Raw genomic sequence first — 19,998 nt, forward strand, 5'->3', positions numbered from 1 at the left:
GCTTAAATAATTTTTCTTTCCGTTTTGAGAATTAGATAAGAAATAGAGAAAATTCTAGGTCCTAAAAACTAGAGCGTCGAGAAATAAGAAAGAAATAGATTGCGCGTCGAAAAACGTCGAAAAATAAAAATAAGAAAGAAAAACGTCGAAACTTAAAAGTCTAAAAACTAAATCTAAAAAGTTGCGCCTAAAAGTCTAAAGGTAAATGCAATTCTAAAGGAAAAACGGCAATTACGTTATTTAGGCACTAAAATCTATTTAAAACTAAAGCGAAAAACGGCGTCGCAAAATTCTAAAGCAACTAAATCTTAATTTAAAGAAAAAGCACTTAAGAGATTTTACGGCAAAGCCTAAAAATCTAAAAATAAAAATAACAACAGCAAAAACTATGACTAAAAACTAAGTACGAACGATAAAAATACGAAAATTACGCTAAAAACGATTAAAAGGTACAAAAATAGAAATAAGTTTAAAATTGATAAAAATATAATTTTTATAAAAATATTATTTTTATATTATATTATATTAAAGTATTAAGTTTTATATATAATAAAACTAAATATAAGTAAATATAAATTAAATAAACTTAAAACTTAAATATAATAATAATAATAAACTAGGGTTTATAAATAATAATAATATAATACACCGTATTAAATGCGAAAATAGGGTAAAACCTGGCCTGTCAGTTGACCTCATGCGACTCGCATGGGTTTAGGCAGGGGGTCATGCGAGTCGCATGACCTGTTTGGCCAGTTCAGATGACAGTTCAAATAAAGGTTCAATTCGTTTTATTTTATATTTATATTATATTTTCTGTTTTAATATATATAACATAAAATATATATAATTTAAATAAAAACTTAATATTTTTAAAACTAAAATAAAAAGAAAATACTTTATAATTTTATAAATATATAAAAAAAACTTAAAAATAGATTTAAAAATATATTTTTTTCGGTTTTTAAATTTTTTTTTTTTTTTTTAAGTTTTTTAATTTTTAGGATTTTATATTGTTTTTCTAAAAATAAAATATAAATATATTTATAAAATAAAAATATAGAGTTTTGCCGACTTCCCCGGCAGCGGCGCCAAAAATACTTGATGTGAAGCGAGGTGTATATAAAATAGTTATTATTTTACTAGGAAAAACTATTAAATACGATACAATTTTACACAAGATATTTATTTATTTATAGAATGGATATACTTAAACCTTGCTACAACACAATAGGCAGTGTACCTAGTCGCGAAGTAGTATAGTTTTTAGTAAGTCCGGTTCGTTCCACAGGGAGACGGGCTTATGAAACACTTTATTTTTATATAACAATATATAAATATAAATATAAAAAGGGGGGTTTTACCGTTTAATGACCGGTTTGTCGATTTTAAAACTTTAGTCGCAGTTAAAACCTAATGTAAAATATAAAATAAATACAAGACTTAAATTAAAGCGTAAAGTAAATAACGATAATGAAATTGCGAATAATAAAAGTGCGATAAAATAAACTTGCGATAATTAAAAAGTACGATAATTAAAAGTGCGATTAAATAACAATAAATAAAAGTGCGATAATTAGAAGTGCAATTAAATATAAAATAAAGAAAATTAAATATGAAATAAAAGAATTATGCTTATTTAAACTTCCGTAATCATGATGTTTGACGTGTTGATTTTAGTTTTATGCCCATGGGTTAATTGTCCTTTGTCCTGGATTACTTAATATGTCCGTCTGGTTTTTGTCCATAACAGTCCATCAGTCATAAATATAAAGTGCGAGTGTCCTCGTCAAATTATTCTTATACTCGAAGTTAAATATTCCAACTAATTGGGGATTCGAATTGTAACAAGGTTTTAATACTTTGTTTAATGAATGCACCAGGTTATCGACTGCGTGTAAACCAAGGTTTTACTACTTTGTTAACAATTACACCAATTACCCTTGAATGTAATTTCACCCCTGTTTTAATTATTCTAGTGGCTATTAATCCATTCCCGTGTCCGGTTAAATGAACGATTATTCGTACATATAAATACCCCGCCCATCGTGTCCGATCGAGTGTATATGGTAATTTATAGGGACGCCCAATTGTAAATCTTTATATTAACATTAACAAACTATCATTTAGTTAAACAAATATAAAGCCCATTAATAGCCCATAGTCTAATTTCCACAAGTGTCGTTCTTTTGTCCAAACCCCAATTATGGTACAAAGCCCAATTACCCATTTTAGTAATTAGCCCAACATCATGATTACTTCGGATTAAATAAGCATAATAATAACTTAAGTACGAGACATTAATTTAAAAAGGAGAACATAGCTTACATTGATTATTTATCGCGTAGTGGTACACGGACAGAATTTCGACTTCAAAACCCGTAAAAATAACTTTTACATAACCCAAACTAATCTAATATAACACTAATCTATACTATATTTATTTATATATTATAAATTTATTATTATTATTTGTGTGTGGTGTCTTTAAAAACGAACGAAAACTGGCAAATTTATAGACCAGGCCTGATTCTGATCCTCATGCGACTCGCATGGGAAATAGCCTTCTGGCCATGCGAGTCGCATGGCCACCAGAATCCAGCTCAATCATTTTTGTTTTCTTGTTCGTCGACATAATTTAAAATAAATATAAATATATAAATAATTAATATAATTATTTATATATTATATTTTATTCTTGTGCATAGTAGACTAGATATTTTTGGTCCGTTGCGTCGGGCGTTTCTTCTTGGCTCGGGTCCCGGTTCCGGATTTTCGGACGTCTTCGCGTATTATTTTATATCGTGTACTTTGCGTTCCGCAACTTGTACTCTTGTCATTTTTAGACGTTCTTCATCAATAATTTGAACCACTTTAATTGTATCTTTGTACATTTGAGCATTTTGGACCTTTCCGTCTTCAATTCTTCGTTTTCGCCTTTTGTCTTCGCACTTATTAAATATAAACGAATATTACTTGAATATGGAACAATTACAACTAAATAATTTACATATTGGGAGGATATTGCTACTAAATATATGTTCATTTGGAGCACTATCAGTATATTAATGCAACGGACGAAGGTGATTGCTTATGCGTCTAGACAATTGAAGATTCGCGAGCAAAATTATACGACGCATGATTTGGAATTAGGCGCGGTTGTTTTTGTATTAAAGACTTGGAGGCACTACTTATATGGGGTCAAAAGTATTATATATACCGACCACAAAAGTCTTCAACACATATTTAATCAGAAATAACTGAATATGAGGCAGCGTAGGTGGATTGAATTATTGAATGATTATGACTTTGAGATTCGTTACCACCCGGGGAAGGCAAATGTGGTAGCCGATGCCATGAGCAGGAAGGACAGAGAACCCATTCGAGTAAAATCTATGAATATAATGATTCATAATAACCTTACTACTCAAATAAAGGAGGCGCAACAAGGAGTTTTAAAAGAGGGAAATTTAAAGGATGAAATACCCAAAGGATCGGAGAAACATCTTAATATTCGGGAAGACGGAACCCGGTATAGGGCTGAAAGGATTTGGGTACCAAAATTTGGAGATATGAGAGAAATGGTACTTAGAGAAGCTCATAAAACCAGATACTCAATACATCCTGGAACGGGGAAGATGTACAAGGATCTCAAGAAACATTTTTGGTGGCCGGGTATGAAAGCCGATGTTGCTAAATACGTAGGAGAATGTTTGACGTGTTCTAAGGTCAAAGCTGAGCATCAGAAACCATCAGGTCTACTTCAACAACCCGAAATCCTGGAATGGAAATGGGAAAACATTACCATGGATTTCATCACTAAATTGCCAAGGACTGCAAATGGTTTTGATACTATTTGGGTAATAGTTGATCGTCTCACCAAATCAGCACACTTTCTGCCAATAAGAGAAGATGACAAGATGGAGAAGTTAGCACGACTGTATTTGAAGGAAGTTGTCTCCAGACATGGAATACCAATCTCTATTATCTCTGATAGGGATGGCAGATTTATTTCAAGATTCTGGCAGACATTACAGCAAGCATTGGGAACTCGTCTAGACATGAGTACTGCCTATCATCCACAAACTGATGGGCAGAGTGAAAGGATGATACAAACGCTTGAAGACATGCTACGAGCATGTGTTATTGATTTCGGAAACAGTTGGGATCGACATCTACCGTTAGCAGAATTTTCCTACAATAACAGCTACCATTCAAGCATTGAGATGGCGCCGTTTGAAGCACTTTATGGTAGAAAGTGCAGGTCTCCGATTTGTTGGAGTGAAGTGGGGGATAGACAGATTACGGGTCCGGAGATTATACAAGAAACTACCGAGAAGATCATCCAAATTCAATAACGGTTGAAAACCGCCCAAAGTCGACAAAAGAGCTACGCTGACATTAAAAGAAAAGATATAGAATTTGAAATTGGAGAGATGGTCATGCTTAAAGTTGCACCTTGGAAAGGCGTTGTTCGATTTGGTAAACGAGGGAAATTAAATCCAAGGTATATTGGACCATTCAAGATTATTGATCGTGTCGGACCAGTAGCTTACCGACTTGAGTTACCTCAAAAACTCGCGGTTGTACATAACACTTTCCATGTCTCGAATTTGAAGAAATGTTTTGCTAAAGAAGATCTCACTATTCCGTTAGATGAAATCCAAATCAACGAAAAACTTCAATTCATCGAAGAACCCGTCGAAATAATGGATCGTGAGGTTAAAAGACTTAAGCAAAACAAGATACCAATTGTTAAGGTTTGATGGAATGCTCGTAGAGGACTCGAGTTCACCTGGGAGCATGAAGATCAGATGAAGAAGAAATACCCGCATCTATTTCCAGAAGATTCGTCAACACCTTCAACAGCTTAAAATTTCGGGACGAAATTTATTTAACGGGTAGGTACTGTAGTGACCCGAACTTTTCCATGTTTATATATATTAATTGAGATTGATATTTACATGATTAAATGTTTCCAACATGTTAAGCAATCAAACTTGTTAAGACTTGATTAATTGAAATATGTTTCATATAGACAATTGACCACCCAAGTTGACCGGTGATTCACGAACGTTAAAACTTGTAAAAACTATATGATGACATATATATAGATATATATATATATATATATATAGTTAACATGATACTATGATAAGTAAACATATCATTAAGTATATTAACAATGAACTACATATGTAAAAACAAGACTACTAACTTAATGAATTTTAAACGAGACATATATGTAACGATTATCGTTGTAAAGACATTTAATGTATATATATATCATATTAAGAGATATTCATACATGATAATATCATGATAATATAATAATTTAAAATCTCATTTGATATTATAAACATTGGGTTAACAACATTTAACAAGATCGTTAACCTAAAGGTTTCAAAACAACACTTACATGTAACGACTAACGATGACTTAACGACTCAATTAAAATGTATATACATGTAGTGTTTTAATATGTATTTATACACTTTTGAAAGACTTCAATATACTTATCAAAATACTTCTACTTAACAAAAATGCTTACAATTACATCCTCGTTCAGTTTCATCAACAATTCTACTCGTATGCACCCGTATTCGTACTCGTACAATACACAGCTTTTAGATGTATGTAATATTGGTATATACACTCCAATGATCAGCTCTTAGTAGCCCATGTGAGTCACCTAACACATGTGGGAACCATCATTTGGCAACTAGCATGAAATATCTCATAAAATTACAAAAATATGAGTAATCATTCATGACTTATTTACATGAAAACAAAATTACATATCCTTTATATCTAATCCATACACCAACGACCAAAAACACCTAAAAACACTTTCATTCTTCAATTTTCTTCATCTAATTGATCTCTCTCAAGTTCTATCTTCAAGTTCTAAGTGTTCTTCATAAATTCTACAAGTTCTAGTTACATAAAATCAAGAATACTTTCAAGTTTGCTAGCTCACTTTCAATCTTGTAAGGTGATCATCCAACCTCAAGAAATCTTTGTTTCTTACAGTAGGTTATCATTCTAATACAAGGTAATAATCATATTCAAACTTTGGTTCAATTTCTATAACTATAACAATCTTATTTCAAGTGATGATCTTACTTGAACTTGTTTTCGTGTCATGATTCTGCTTCAAGAACTTCGAGCCATCCAAGGATCCGTTGAAGCTAGATCCATTTTTCACTTTTCCAGTAGGTTTATCCAAGGAACTTAAGGTAGTAATGATGTTCATAACATCATTCGATTCATACATATAAAGCTATCTTATTCGAAGGTTTAAACTTGTAATCACTAGAACATAGTTTAGTTAATTCTAAACTTGTTCGCAAACAAAAGTTAATCCTTCTAACTTAACTTTTAAAATCAACTAAACACATGTTCTATATCTATATGATATGCTAACTTAATGATTTAAAACCTGGAAACACGAAAAACACCGTAAAACCGGATTTACGCCGTCGTAGTAACACCGCGGGCTGTTTTGGGTTAGTTAATTAAAAACTATGATAAACTTTGATTTAAAAGTTGTTATTCTGAGAAAATGATTTTTATTATGAACATGAAACTATATCCAAAAATTATGGGTAAACTCAAAGTGGAAGTATGTTTTCTAAAATGGTCATCTAGACGTCGTTCTTTCGACTGAAATGACTACCTTTACAAAAACGACTTGTAACTTATTTTTCCGACTATAAACCTATACTTTTTCTGTTTAGATTCATAAAATAGAGTTCAATATGAAACCATAGCAATTTGATTCACTCAAAACGGATTTAAAATGAAGAAGTTATGGGTAAAACAAGATTGGATAATTTTTCTCATTTTAGCTACGTGAAAATTGGTAACAAATCTATTCCAACCATAACTTAATCAACTTGTATTGTATATTATGTAATCTTGAGATACCATAGACACGTATACAATGTTTCGACCTATCATGTCGACACATCTATATATATTTCGGAACAACCATAGACACTCTATATATGAATGTTGGAGTTAGCGATACAGGGTTGAGGTTGATTCCAAAATATATATAGTTTGAGTTGTGATCAATACTGAGATACGAATACACTGGGTCGTGGATTGATTCAAGATAATATTTATCGATTTATTTCTGTACATCTAACTGTGGACAACTAGTTGTAGGTTACTAACGAGGACAGCTGACTTAATAAACTTAAAACATCAAAATATATTAAAAGTGTTGTAAATATATTTTGAACATACTTTGATATATATGTATATATTGTTATAGGTTCGTGAATCAACCAGTGGCCAAGTCTTACTTCCCGACGAAGTAAAAATCTGTGAAAGTGAGTTATAGTCCCACTTTTAAAATCTAATATTTTTGGGATGAGAATACATGCAGGTTTTATAAATGATTTACAAAATAGACACAAGTACGTGAAACTACATTCTATGGTTGAATTATCGAAATCGAATATGCCCCTTTTTATTAAGTCTGGTAATCTAAGAATTAGGGAACAGACACCCTAATTGACGCGAATCCTAAAGATAGATCTATTGGGCCTAACAAACCCCATCCAAAGTACCGGATGCTTTAGTACTTCGAAATTTATATCATATCCGAAGGGTGTCCTGGAATGATGGGGATATTCTTATATATGCATCTTGTTAATGTCGGTTACCAGGTGTTCACCATATGAATGATTTTTATCTCTATGTATGGGATGTGTATTGAAATATGAAATCTTGTGGTCTATTATTATGATTTGATATATATAGGTTAAACCTATAACTCACCAACATTTTTGTTGACGTTTTAAGCATGTTTATTCTCAGGTGATTATTAAGAGCTTCCGTTGTCGCATACTTAAATAAGGACGAGATTTGGAGTCCATGCTTGTATGATATTGTGTAAAAACTGCATTCAAGAAACTTATTTGGTTGTAACATATTTGTATTGTAAACCATTATGTAATGGTCATGTGTAAACAGGATATTTTAGATTATCATTATTTGATAATCTACGTAAAGCTTTTTAAACCTTTATTGATGAAATAAATGTTATGGTTTGTTTTAAAACGTCTCATATAGAGGTCAAAATCTCGCAACGAAATCAATTAATATGGAACGTTTTTAATCAATAAGAACGGGATATTTCAACAGCGGTGCACGACCAACTGACTGAAGATTTAACCGAGCATATTTGGAATCTTCTAACGTCATTTCGACCTACGAATTAGTCTTTAATTATGTAATCTTTAATTTTTTATTATTATTTTAGATTGTAATTTTTTTATTACTTATTTTATTTAATTGTTTGTATTTTGCATTTATTATTAACAAATATCTTATTATTTCAAACCTTAATTAATGTATTAAATTATATAAAAAATGTAAAATTAAAAAGCTGGTGAACCCTACTGAAACTGACACTGAAAACTGACATTTTGGGTTAAAAAATGTCAGAAAATGACACTGCTAAGTCAGAATCAGATTGTATTTTTTAGCTAAAAAATGTCAAAATTAACTGTGACGTCACATTCAGGGTTGAAAATTGTGTCTACTGTAACAACGCACCGTCCATCATTCATCTCTAGAAAACAAAAAGAACATAAAAAATCCCTAATTGGATGGACGGGGAGTCTAGAAAGACCTTTTTACATTTGGACTCTATTTATTTAACAGGAAAAAATATATTAGGGGGCCAATCCTATTCCTATTTGTTAACAAGTCAGTCTCTGAGTCGTCTGCCTTTTTCTTTATAAAACTTGACACATTCAAAACCCTCGTATAATTCTCAGAATCGTATCGCGTATACATACAATTCTTATATCTATCTATCGTAGAGTATAAAAAGAGAGGGAAAACTCGTATCACCAGTTTCAAAGTTTCAATATTTGTTCCTTTCTATCTCTTTATACTCTCTTGTGCTTCAATCTGAAGCTGTCTCTTGTTCTTCATTCATCGATCAGTTTATTTATTCTAGGGTTTTTATTCCTGTTAGGGTTTTAAACTAGGGTTTATTTCATTAATTGTTATACAATGATGGCGGCGGAGAAGCTTAGGGATTTAAGTCAGCCGATTGATGTTGGTGTGCTTGATGCTACTGTTGCTGCCTTTTATGGCACTGGATCTAAACAAGAGGTTTTTACTTTTATCCCTATTTATTATTCATTATACTTCCTGTACACTTATACACATATGTATTCATTATACCTTTTAATGTGTATATACAATATGTGTTTGTGTATCATATGTATCTGTATATTTGTATGTGCATGTCTATTCCAATTTTGTTTATGGGAAATGAATTTTAGGTGCTGTAGGTTTTAGGGTTTAGTTGGGCGTGATTTGATCATTATTATACTTTTAATTGAATTGATGGATAGACAGTAGTTATATGTTATGGTTGATGCTTGTATAACAAATTATAGGCAGTGCTTAAGAAATATATGATTATCTCAGAATTGGAGTTTGTAATTGAAGTTGCTGAAATTTATTCTAGATTGTAAATTATATTGGAGAAATAATTAATGTTTTTTTTATATCATCGATGACAAGCATTTGGTCTAATTGCTTTTGTTTAAATACTTATAACTCATGTTAGGTAACTAACTTAAGTGAAAGAAAATGCATTATAATATGAGTTTTTCGGGATGTCTTATTCTGCTAGTTGATCTTGCTGATTTAGTTATATATCTTTAGTAATGTTGCTTTTGACAATACAGAGGACCACTGCTGATCAAATATTGCGGGAATTGCAAAATAATCCAGACACGTGGCTTCAAGTGGTTCACATTCTTTCAAACACACAGAACTTGAATACCAAGTTCTTTGCTTTACAGGTCATTATTTATATCTTTTGTTACCCACTAATAATTGTTCGTATTGTTTTGTATACAAGCATAAGGAAAGGGTCTCATATAGCTAATGCAGAATGGCTCATTCACATGATTGGTTTGTGTGCTTTAGGGTCTAATTGGTAATTGGTAACTTTATAACATAAAGTAAGTTCAGTTGCAGAATGGGTTTGTTACATATGGACATATGGTTATGGATTTATTTTGGTAGTTCTTTAGTTGGCCAAACTTTACTTTTCCTCATTGTATAATCTTGAACAGAATCCTCATTAAAAGTCCAAAAATTGGGATATTACTACTTGTTTTGCAATATCCTGAAAGCACTGCTGCAAAATATTTACAATATCATTATTCTTATGGTTTATATAAATAATTTTTGGCTTTTTGGTTGAAACGGGATGGGCTAGTCCCCAAACTGAGGCCAACTCAACTGACATATACAGCAATGTTTATTGAACACCATTTCCAATATCTTGAAAGTGTTAAAAGTAGTTTAAATATAATTTTGCAAATAACTGAACGACATAATATGGCACTTTTCTTTGTACAGGTTCTTGAAGGTGTCATCAAATACAGGTGGAATGTATTGCCAGTTGAACAACGTGATGGAATGAAAAATTACATATCTGATGTTATCGTAAAGGTACAAATAACGTAGTTTTTGTTTTGTAATGAACGTTTTTATTAATTACTACCACATTCATCTAATTTTTGGAAAATTTGTTTTGTTCAGCTTTCAAGTAATGAGGGTTCTTTTCGTCAAGAACGGCTGTATGTCAATAAACTTAACATTATACTGGTCCAGGTGAACTAATGTGCTTTTATTTTGTGCATTGTGCTGTTTTAATTTTGATTTGAATTTGAATGTTTGACCTATGAATGAAAATGCAGATTTTGAAGCACGAGTGGCCTGCCAGGTGGCGCAGTTTCATTCCAGATCTGGTTACAGCAGCAAAAACTAGCGAGACAATTTGTGAGAACTGCATGGCTATACTTAAAGTATGTTTTATGAGTCTCTCATTGATTTATGTCTCTCTTTCTTTTAGTATGCGTGATCAAGTAAAAATTGTCATTTTCAGCTTTTAAGTGAGGAGGTATTCGATTTCTCGAGGGGTGAAATGACCCAACAAAAGATAAAAGAGCTGAAACAATCTTTGAACAGGTAAGTTGACTTTGTTTGGGCGTCATATTCTGCTTCTCACAATAAATGTTGATGTTGATGTCTTACATTGGACTAAGACAATATCCCTTTTTTTGTTTTATGAAACAGTGAATTTCAACTCATTCACGAGTTATGCCTATACGTACTATCAGCATCTCAAAGAACCGAGCTTATTAGGGCTACTTTAGCCACACTGCATGCTTTTCTTTCTTGGATTCCTTTAGGCTATATTTTTGAGTCTCCACTGGTGAGTACAATCTGTAGTTTATAAAAGATTTTTAATTTATTTATCATGAAATTTCAATTAATGTGATTGTGTATTTTACAGCTGGAAACACTCCTTAAATTTTTTCCCGTGCCATCGTATCGTAATCTGACCCTTCAGTGTTTGACAGAGGTAATACTTCTCTTTCATACTTTTGGATGATTATATTGATCTTGAACACAAATAAGATGTGATCATGAATGCAACTAATATGTGGTTAATATTTAATAACGAATGCAACGAATGTGTTTTTTCTTGATCGGTTCAGGTTGCATCTCTAAACTTTGGTGAGTTTTACAACTTGCAATATGTCAACATGTATAACGTCTTCATGGTCCAGTTGCAGGTATGTGCAAATATTCAAGATATACACGTATTCTCAAGTTATTTACTTCAATGGTCCTGTTGAACATATTTTGATATTGTTATTTTGTTTAGACGGTTTATCCAACGAATACAAATATACCCAATGCATATACAAATGGATCTAGTGAAGAACAGGTAGATACTCGCTTTATCTGAAACTCATTATCATGGTTTTTTTCATGTGTTTGAGCCAACTAAGAATCGTATGAATTTGTTATTTTCAGGCCTTTATCCAGAATTTGGCTTTGTTTTTCACTTCGTTTTACAAGGCAAGTTCATGTTTTATAGTATATATGGAGTAAATATCACGATAGACTACTTCTTCCGTCTATATCGTCTGCATTTGATTATTCTTTATTAGCGTATAATTTAGTGCTCCCATATGCAGTATCATATTCGTGTACTGGAATCCACTCAAGAAAACGTCAATTCACTTTTGCTTGGCCTTGAGTATCTCATAAACATTTCTTACGTTGATGATACAGAGGTCTTTAAGGTACCTTTATCCCGCTTATTGCTCTTAAGTTCAACCTATAATCTGCATTTTTTTTTTTTTTTTGATTTTTTAGTAACAATTAGTTGTCATAATTTCTTATGTTGATGATACAGAGGTCTTTAAGGTACCTTCATTCCGTTTATTGCTCTTAAGCTCAACCTAAAATCTGCATTTTTTGTTTTTGTTTTTGTTTTTTTTTTTTTTTCCGGTAAAGGGTTTTCACCCGGTAAATATAAAGCATTTTTTGTTTTTTAGTAACAACTAGTTGTGGAGCCCTCGCTTCGCGCCGGGGGCTCCGTTTTAAATGCGAGTTAAAAAAAAGTCTTGATCTATTTTGTAAAAAAGGATTTTTTTCGACATCTAACATTGAAGGGTTGTTCCTTTTGTGAAAGTTGCTTCTTTTAGCTTTCGGGTTTTTTTTTTTTTAAAAAAAAGTTAGTTGATCTATTTTGTGAAAAAAAATGTTTTTCGACATCTTTTGGTAGCATTGAAGGGTTGTTCATTTTACGAAAGTTGCTTCTTTTATCGTTGGAGACAAAAAAAGATGTAGCACAATAGTAGCGTGGTGGGTGTTATTATTCAGTATTTTTGGTGTTAGTGATGGGATAAATAATATTTTAGAATATAGGTATAAAATGAGGGGTTCGATTTGTATTTTAATGGAAGTTAGGGGTTAGGTGTGTGAAACTAACAGGCAAAATTTGTCTTATTAGTTATAAATAGTACTATTTATAACTAATAAGACAAATTTTGTCTGTTAATAAGACAAATTTTGTCTGTTAGTTATATTGGTAATTAGTTGTCATAATATGTGATACACTTTCTTTGATCTTCCATTTTTTTTTTTGTTTCAACAGGTTTGCTTGGACTACTGGAATTCCCTAGTGTTAGAGCTTTTTGAAGCAACCCACAATATCGATAATCCTGCAGCAATTGCGAACATGATGGGCTTGCAGGTGTGTCAAGTCTTAAACGTATCTTATTTATACGTGGCAATTGAGACCCATTCTCTCAAATTTGGGTCAAATGGGTCAAGCTTTCGGGTCAATTGGGTGATGAAAGAAATTAGGTCTAACCATGTAAACCAACACTTAAAAAAAGGCCCAATGAATTTTTCTTCGACCTATTGAGTCTTGTACAAAATATAAAAGAACAGGTCAAACGGGTATCAAATCCCAAGTTCAATAAATAGAGAACAAATCTAATGGGTCTCTTGTGAATGGGTTAAATGGGTCGAGTATAACAAGATCATCCGTCAATAATTTATGAAAGCATTAATGGTTATATCAATTATTATGTATATTAATATTTGCTTATATATAAAATAAATATTAATATTAATAATAACTAAAACATTATAGTAAATGTAAAGAATCAAATGTAAAAGTATATGACCTGTTTGGACCTATTTGACCCGTTACCCAAACCGACCTGTTACCTAAACCGACCCAACCTGACCCGTTTGGACTCGTTCATCTTTACCTGTTTGACCAATGATCCATTTCAACCCAAAACCGTTTTGACCCGTTACCCAAACCGACCCAACCTGACCCGTTTTCCAGGTATAATTTTATTGCACACTAATATAATTATTGGAACATTACATTTTTCCCTATCAAGTGTTAACTAAACAAATAAGCTGAAGTTAACATTATCTGAACTTTCGTTATGTTGGTAATGCAGATGCCTAGTATACCTGGCATGGGTGATGGTCTTGGTACACAATTGTTGCAAAGACGCCAACTTTATGGTGGACCCGCGTCAAAATTAAGGTTACTAATGATATCTCGCATGGCAAAGCCCGAAGAAGTTCTTATCGTGGAAGATGAAAATGGGAATATAGTTCGTGAAACTTTGAAAGATAATGATGTTCTTGTTCAGTACAAGGTCATTAAGCGTTTCATTAAATTATTGACATCATTTTGTTTATTCTATATCTATATTGCTGAGGATAGCTATTTGTGCAGATTATGAGAGAAACACTTATCTACTTGACACATCTTGATCACGATGATACTGAAAAGCAGGTTTGGAATTTTTCAGTTTCTGGTAGTTTTGTATCATTACATACATAATATTATGTGCTGGATGTATTATGTGTGATCATACAATTCTTATTGTTGTAACTTTTTATATCACTACTATAAAAAGGTTGTATATTATTTGCATAAGCTTGCTGTTGACACTCACATACATAACATTCAAATTGCAACGTCGCGACATTTTTCCATATATTTTTTTTATGTTATCAGATGCTAACGAAACTGTGCAAACAACTAAATGGTGATGATCGGTCGTGGAATAACTTGAACACACTCTGCTGGGCAATAGGATCTATCTCTGGCTCCATGTTGGAAGACCAGGTATAAATTTCTTGGTTGTTTGTTTAACATTGGTTTTTACAATTATAGATTTCATATACCACAGTAATAATTCATATACCACAGTAATAAAATATTTACTTTTGTATTTATCTTGCAGGAGAACCGATTTCTTGTTATGGTTATTCGTGATCTATTGAGCCTTTGTGAAATAACTAAAGGAAAAGACAATAAAGCAGTGATCGCGAGTAATATAATGTATCGTTGTTTGCCTCGTTTTAATCATTTACCTAAAGTGTTTTTAAAGGAATTGAGGATTGATTATGCTACTATGAGTTAAGCTGTATCCTTATATCTGTTGCCAGGTATGTTGTTGGACAATATCCAAGATTTTTGCGGGCTCACTGGAAATTCTTGAAAACTGTCGTAAACAAGCTGTTTGAGTTCATGCATGAAACACATCCAGGAGTTCAGGTTATATATCATATTCCAACTTATTTGTGTACTCTCTTTAGGTGTACATGCATTTAAGTTTCTTGTTTATATTAAAACTACTGAATTAATGAATATAGAACCAACTATACCTCATCCTAACCATGGGCTTAATTGACTGCTAATTTATGATCTCAGGATATGGCATGTGACACCTTTTTGAAGATCGTACAGAAATGCAAGCGCAAGTTTGTCATCCTGCAGGCAAAATATTCTATGCCTTACATTGTTCTTTTTCTCCTTAATATATGATTATATGATACTTTTTAAATCTGCCTAGAAATACATAATGATTGTAATTAGTTTAACTTAATACTTGTTACAGGTTGGAGAGAATGAGCCATTTGTGTCAGAACTTCTCACAACTCTTCCAACTACCATTGCTGACCTTGAACCCCACCAGATACATTCATTTTATGAATCTGTAAGTCCAAGTGTCTCGTTTTGGTTTTGATTTTACATGATTTGTTTTCCCAACATTGGTGATTTTGAACATTTGTTGCTATTTTCTTAATTTGTAGGTTGGTCATATGATTCAAGCAGAACCCGAGGCATCAAAACGGGATGAGTATCTGCAGAGGCTGATGAGTCTTCCTAATCAGGCAAGATTAATATTAAGAAACATTATGAATATGCAGTTAACAACTTGATTATAGTAGCTTACAATAATTCTTATGTATGCAGAAATGGGCCGAGATTATAGGACATGCACGTGGCAATGTTGATTTCTTGAAGGATCAAGACGTTATTAGGACTGTGCTGAACATATTGCAGGTTAGTGTTTAATCTACAGAGTGTTTAATTGGACTCTATCTAGTTATTTATCTAATCTATTTGCGTGTTGATTATCGTTTGCAGACAAATACAAGTGCTGCCACTTCACTTGGAACACATTTCTTACCACAAATAACTCTAATCTTTTTGGACATGCTTAACGTTTATAAGTATGTTGCTACAGTTGATTATTATTTATAACCATAAATTTCAGGATTAGATCTTTGGCATTGTTTTTTATCTAACAATTAACATTGAATTAAATTAAATGCAATAAACAGAATGTACAGTGAACTTATATCAGCTGGTATTGCTGAAGGGGGCCCGTATGCGTCCAGGACTTCATATGTGAAGCTTCTGAGGTAATTTATGTATATATACACACACACATACACACATACACATTTCTTGTAGAGGGTTTAAAAGCTACAGAATGAAAAAAAAAACATTGTAATCATATAATTTTGTTGTAACAGATCAGTGAAGAGAGAAACCCTTAAGCTCATCGAGACGTTTTTGGATAAGGCTGAAAATCAACCGCAGATTGGAAAACAATTTGTGCCCCCTATGATGGATCCCGTGCTCGGTGACTATGCTCGGAATTTGCCTGATGCTAGAGAATCTGAAGTCCTGTCTTTGTTTGCCACAATCATAAATAAGTACGTTTTTTTGGCAACACTCTTAACGGGTCAAATCATACTTGGGCAATAACGAGTCATTCTTAGTATGCTCGAGTGGCCGCCCCGCTCAAACACTCTTTCGTCAGTTGTTTGATTATCACACAAATGATGACCGCATTACTTTTTTATTATGAAAACAAGATTATTAATAATCAAGGTTTTCATCAAAATGATTAAAACTGCTTTGTAAAATGAATGTAGGTACAAAAGAGCAATGATGGATGATGTTCCTCGAATATTTGAAGCGGTTTTCCAGTGTACTTTGGAGGTTATACATTTTTTCGTTTAATGTTTATTTTATAAATGTTATAATCTATGTTGTATTGTAGTTAGGCGGGCAGTGTGACGTGATTTTATCTTCTAGTTGCGGTAGTTATCTATCACGTGTTTTAACATGCTAATTTTCTCAACAGATGATAACCAAGAATTTTGAAGATTACCCTGAGCACAGACTCAAGTTCTTTTCGTTACTTCGGGCCATTGCTACCTACTGTTTTCAAGCTTTAATCCTGTTGTCACCCGAGGTTTGTTTTCATACTCTTACTCATTATAATTATCTTGTTATCGGCTTTAGCTGCTTCTGTTTTACATTCTGTTTGTTTTATGAATCTATTTTTCCCATAGAATTTATTGGCTTTTTCTGTTTGTGTATCAGCAATTAAAGCTTGTAATGGATTCGGTTATGTGGGCATTTCGACACACTGAGAGGAACATTGCTGAAACTGGGCTTAATCTTTTATTGGAGATGCTTAAGAACTTTCAGGTTTGATCTGTGAGACACTTGGGTCTTCTATTAGTTTAATGTGTACATTCTTTTTTATATTTATGATGTTCTTTTTGCAGAATTCTGAGTTTTGTAACCAATTCTACCGCTCTTATTTTGTGCTGATTGTGCAAGAGATATTTGCTGTCTTGACTGACACATTTCATAAACCGGGATTCAAGTTGCACGTGTTGGTCCTACAGCATTTATTCTGCTTGGTATGCTATTTCACTTCTGGCCTTTTTCTGTCCATGTACATATGTTATATAGATATAGCTATAGACTATGGACTATAGAGCTCCTAATTTTATCTGATTGCTATAAATGGATGGTTTGAGCTAGTTTTATCACAAAAGCTGGCTAAAAGTCGAGACTTGTTAAAGTTTCTCCAATGTGTATTTAATGCATAAAATTACATAATAAGTAAGAATATTATCGAGTTAATTATAATAATTACATAATAGTGCATTCATATATGGCACACTAATTAGTATTGAAATCTGTTTTCACTTGCAAGTATAGATGTATAATTGGCTGACCCAATTCACACCTAAATACTCGTTTTGACCCAAAACCACTTATACGGTTATCAACTTATGGTGATAATTTCAGGTTGAATCTGGTTCGTTGACGGAGCCTTTATGGGATGCGTCAACTGTTCAATATCCATATCCTAACAATGGAATGTTTGTTAGAGAGTATACAATAAAGCTACTTGGCGCCTCGTTCCCCAACATTCAAGCATCTGAGGTTGGTGATGAACTTAAATTCCATGTATCTTCGTTCCTTTTTTATATTCAAAAAATATTCAACTGAGATGATTCTTTCAGGTTACAAAATTCGTGAACGGTCTTTTTGAGTCAAGAGCTGATCTTTCTACATTCAAAAACCACATACGGGACTTTCTTGTACAGTCCAAAGAGTTTTCAGCACAGGTAACAACTGAACATCATGTTAAAGCAAACAAAATTTTGTTCTATTTTGTGTTTTTTTGGCTGATATCTTTTAGTAGTATTTGGTTTCATTAGTATAAACTTGACTTTGTATGATCTCATTTTTTTTTTCTTTTTCTAAAGAGGTTGCTATTTCAACCCATTATCCTGAAATGGGCCGGTGCAAATGGAACTTTGTTAACGAGTTAAACACATATATTAGGTTGATGTGGTTAAATGGGCTGTTTCAGATGGCACTTCATTTTCATTATGAAACATTGATTAATAATCTTAACAACATAAAATATTTTATAAATGACAATTTGATGGGGACGCCTGGCCCAACGGGCTCATTTTGCCCCCTATATAACTTCAAATGTATAATTGCTTATCTTGATTACTTGCTAGAATCAAGTATATACCTGTTTATCATAATGTGCAACATGTTTTGATTTGATATAATCTTTTCAATTGCTTTTTGTGTAGGACAACAAGGATTTATTTGCAGAAGAAGCAGCCCTACAGCAAGAGAGAGAAAGACAGCGAATGCTTAGCGTTCCTGGACTTATTGCGCCAAATGAGATTCAAGACGAGATGGTTGACTCATAAAAAGGCTAATATATGAAGTTTGTAGCCATTTTTTTGTTGGTTTTCTTTTGTTGCTTAATATGTGGTACGGCAGTTTGATTCTGCTACCACACGTATGTGGAGATCCTTAGTTTCGTTCTCTCTTTTCAGAAAAAGAAAAAAAAAACTTGGTTTTCATCTGGTGCAATTTTAGTTCAAACTTTTCTCTAATTGCGAGTTGAGTGGTGTTTTGTGGAGGGTACAAATTCGGTATCGAATGGGGAAGTAGTATTAGCACTAACTTGCAGTAACTTAGGAATTAGGAATATATATAGGGATTGGGTTGTTTAGACAATTTAGTAGATAAGAAGATGGTTGTGTTTCCAAATACTTGTAATGTATGGGAATCTTTTTTAAACATATCGGTGAAGAATCGGTTTTGGTTGATGACATATTTCGTTTTTATTTTGGTTTTGTAAAGTTATTATGTTTTTGTTGAGAAATGTGAAATTTTCCTAATTTGATGTTTGGCTTTAAGGTCGATACATCAATTCAAGCCATCATGTGGCATCAACTCGCCTTGAATGAATGTTCTTGATTATGTAATGATCTCTTCAAGCATTCATGTGAATCATTACAAGATGGAATAGTGATTGGGTCTTGATTTACTCATTAGAAGATTTATATGGTCAAAAATGCTCATTGGTTAACTAGTTAAAATTAGGGATTTTATCATATATATCTAAAATTAAAACACATATATCTAAAAAAAAGGTTTAATCACATACACTTGGATAAAAAGTACTTTTTTTCTCGAATAGTTAGCAGATATAAACTCTTAAAGCCATCATGTGGTACTTTGGGTTAAGCAATGGTTAATAGCTAGTTTAGATTAGCAAGAAGTAAACTATTACTAAATTGGAACCTTGAAATAACAATATGGGATTAGAACAATCCGATCTCGAATCGGGGCTTGTTTTTTACTCGTGCCTAAAATTTTTAATATTGTTCTCAAATGATAAATGAATAAATGATATAAAAAAAAGTTCAGCTTAAATCAGTGGATCATTTTTTTATTGACGATGGTTTCGTACTCATTTGTAGGGTTGGTTTTGATGATCTAAATTGGCTGCTAATAATCTTGTTAGGTAAAATAATATCATTGAAAAATCTTAGAAAGACCATTGACTTATATAAATTCTTCTATTCGAACATTCTTAAAATCATTATGCATGTTACTTTACTTATCCGTTTAAATAATAAGTAGATAATTATATGTTTATCTCTAAATATTCGTTTGCCTAATTAAACAAATAAGCAGGTTTG

At 32.3% G+C, this 19,998-nt stretch overlaps 1 protein-coding gene across 1 annotated transcript; it reads left to right on the forward strand.

The window, feature by feature from the left end:
- Positions 1–8,780: 8,780 nt before the first annotated feature.
- On the forward strand, positions 8,781–19,168 carry LOC139865812 (protein EXPORTIN 1A-like). Its single transcript, XM_071853910.1, has 32 exons — positions 8,781–9,138; positions 9,723–9,839; positions 10,405–10,497; positions 10,588–10,659; positions 10,746–10,853; positions 10,934–11,016; positions 11,125–11,263; positions 11,345–11,413; positions 11,550–11,627; positions 11,720–11,782; positions 11,872–11,916; positions 12,036–12,143; positions 13,001–13,099; positions 13,827–14,030; positions 14,111–14,170; positions 14,396–14,506; positions 14,625–14,722; positions 14,830–14,938; positions 15,095–15,160; positions 15,282–15,380; positions 15,478–15,558; positions 15,641–15,730; positions 15,815–15,900; positions 16,012–16,092; positions 16,207–16,389; positions 16,612–16,678; positions 16,824–16,934; positions 17,066–17,173; positions 17,254–17,391; positions 17,786–17,923; positions 18,004–18,108; positions 18,592–19,168. Exons 1-32 carry the CDS (start codon positions 9,037–9,039, stop codon positions 18,712–18,714), a joined length of 3,234 nt encoding a protein of 1,077 aa, XP_071710011.1. The 5' UTR covers positions 8,781–9,036; the 3' UTR covers positions 18,715–19,168.
- Positions 19,169–19,998: the final 830 nt, after the last annotated feature.

This window comes from Rutidosis leptorrhynchoides, chromosome 9, assembly GCF_046630445.1.
Source record: "Rutidosis leptorrhynchoides isolate AG116_Rl617_1_P2 chromosome 9, CSIRO_AGI_Rlap_v1, whole genome shotgun sequence".
In the NCBI taxonomy this organism is placed as follows: Eukaryota; Viridiplantae; Streptophyta; class Magnoliopsida; order Asterales; family Asteraceae; genus Rutidosis; species Rutidosis leptorrhynchoides.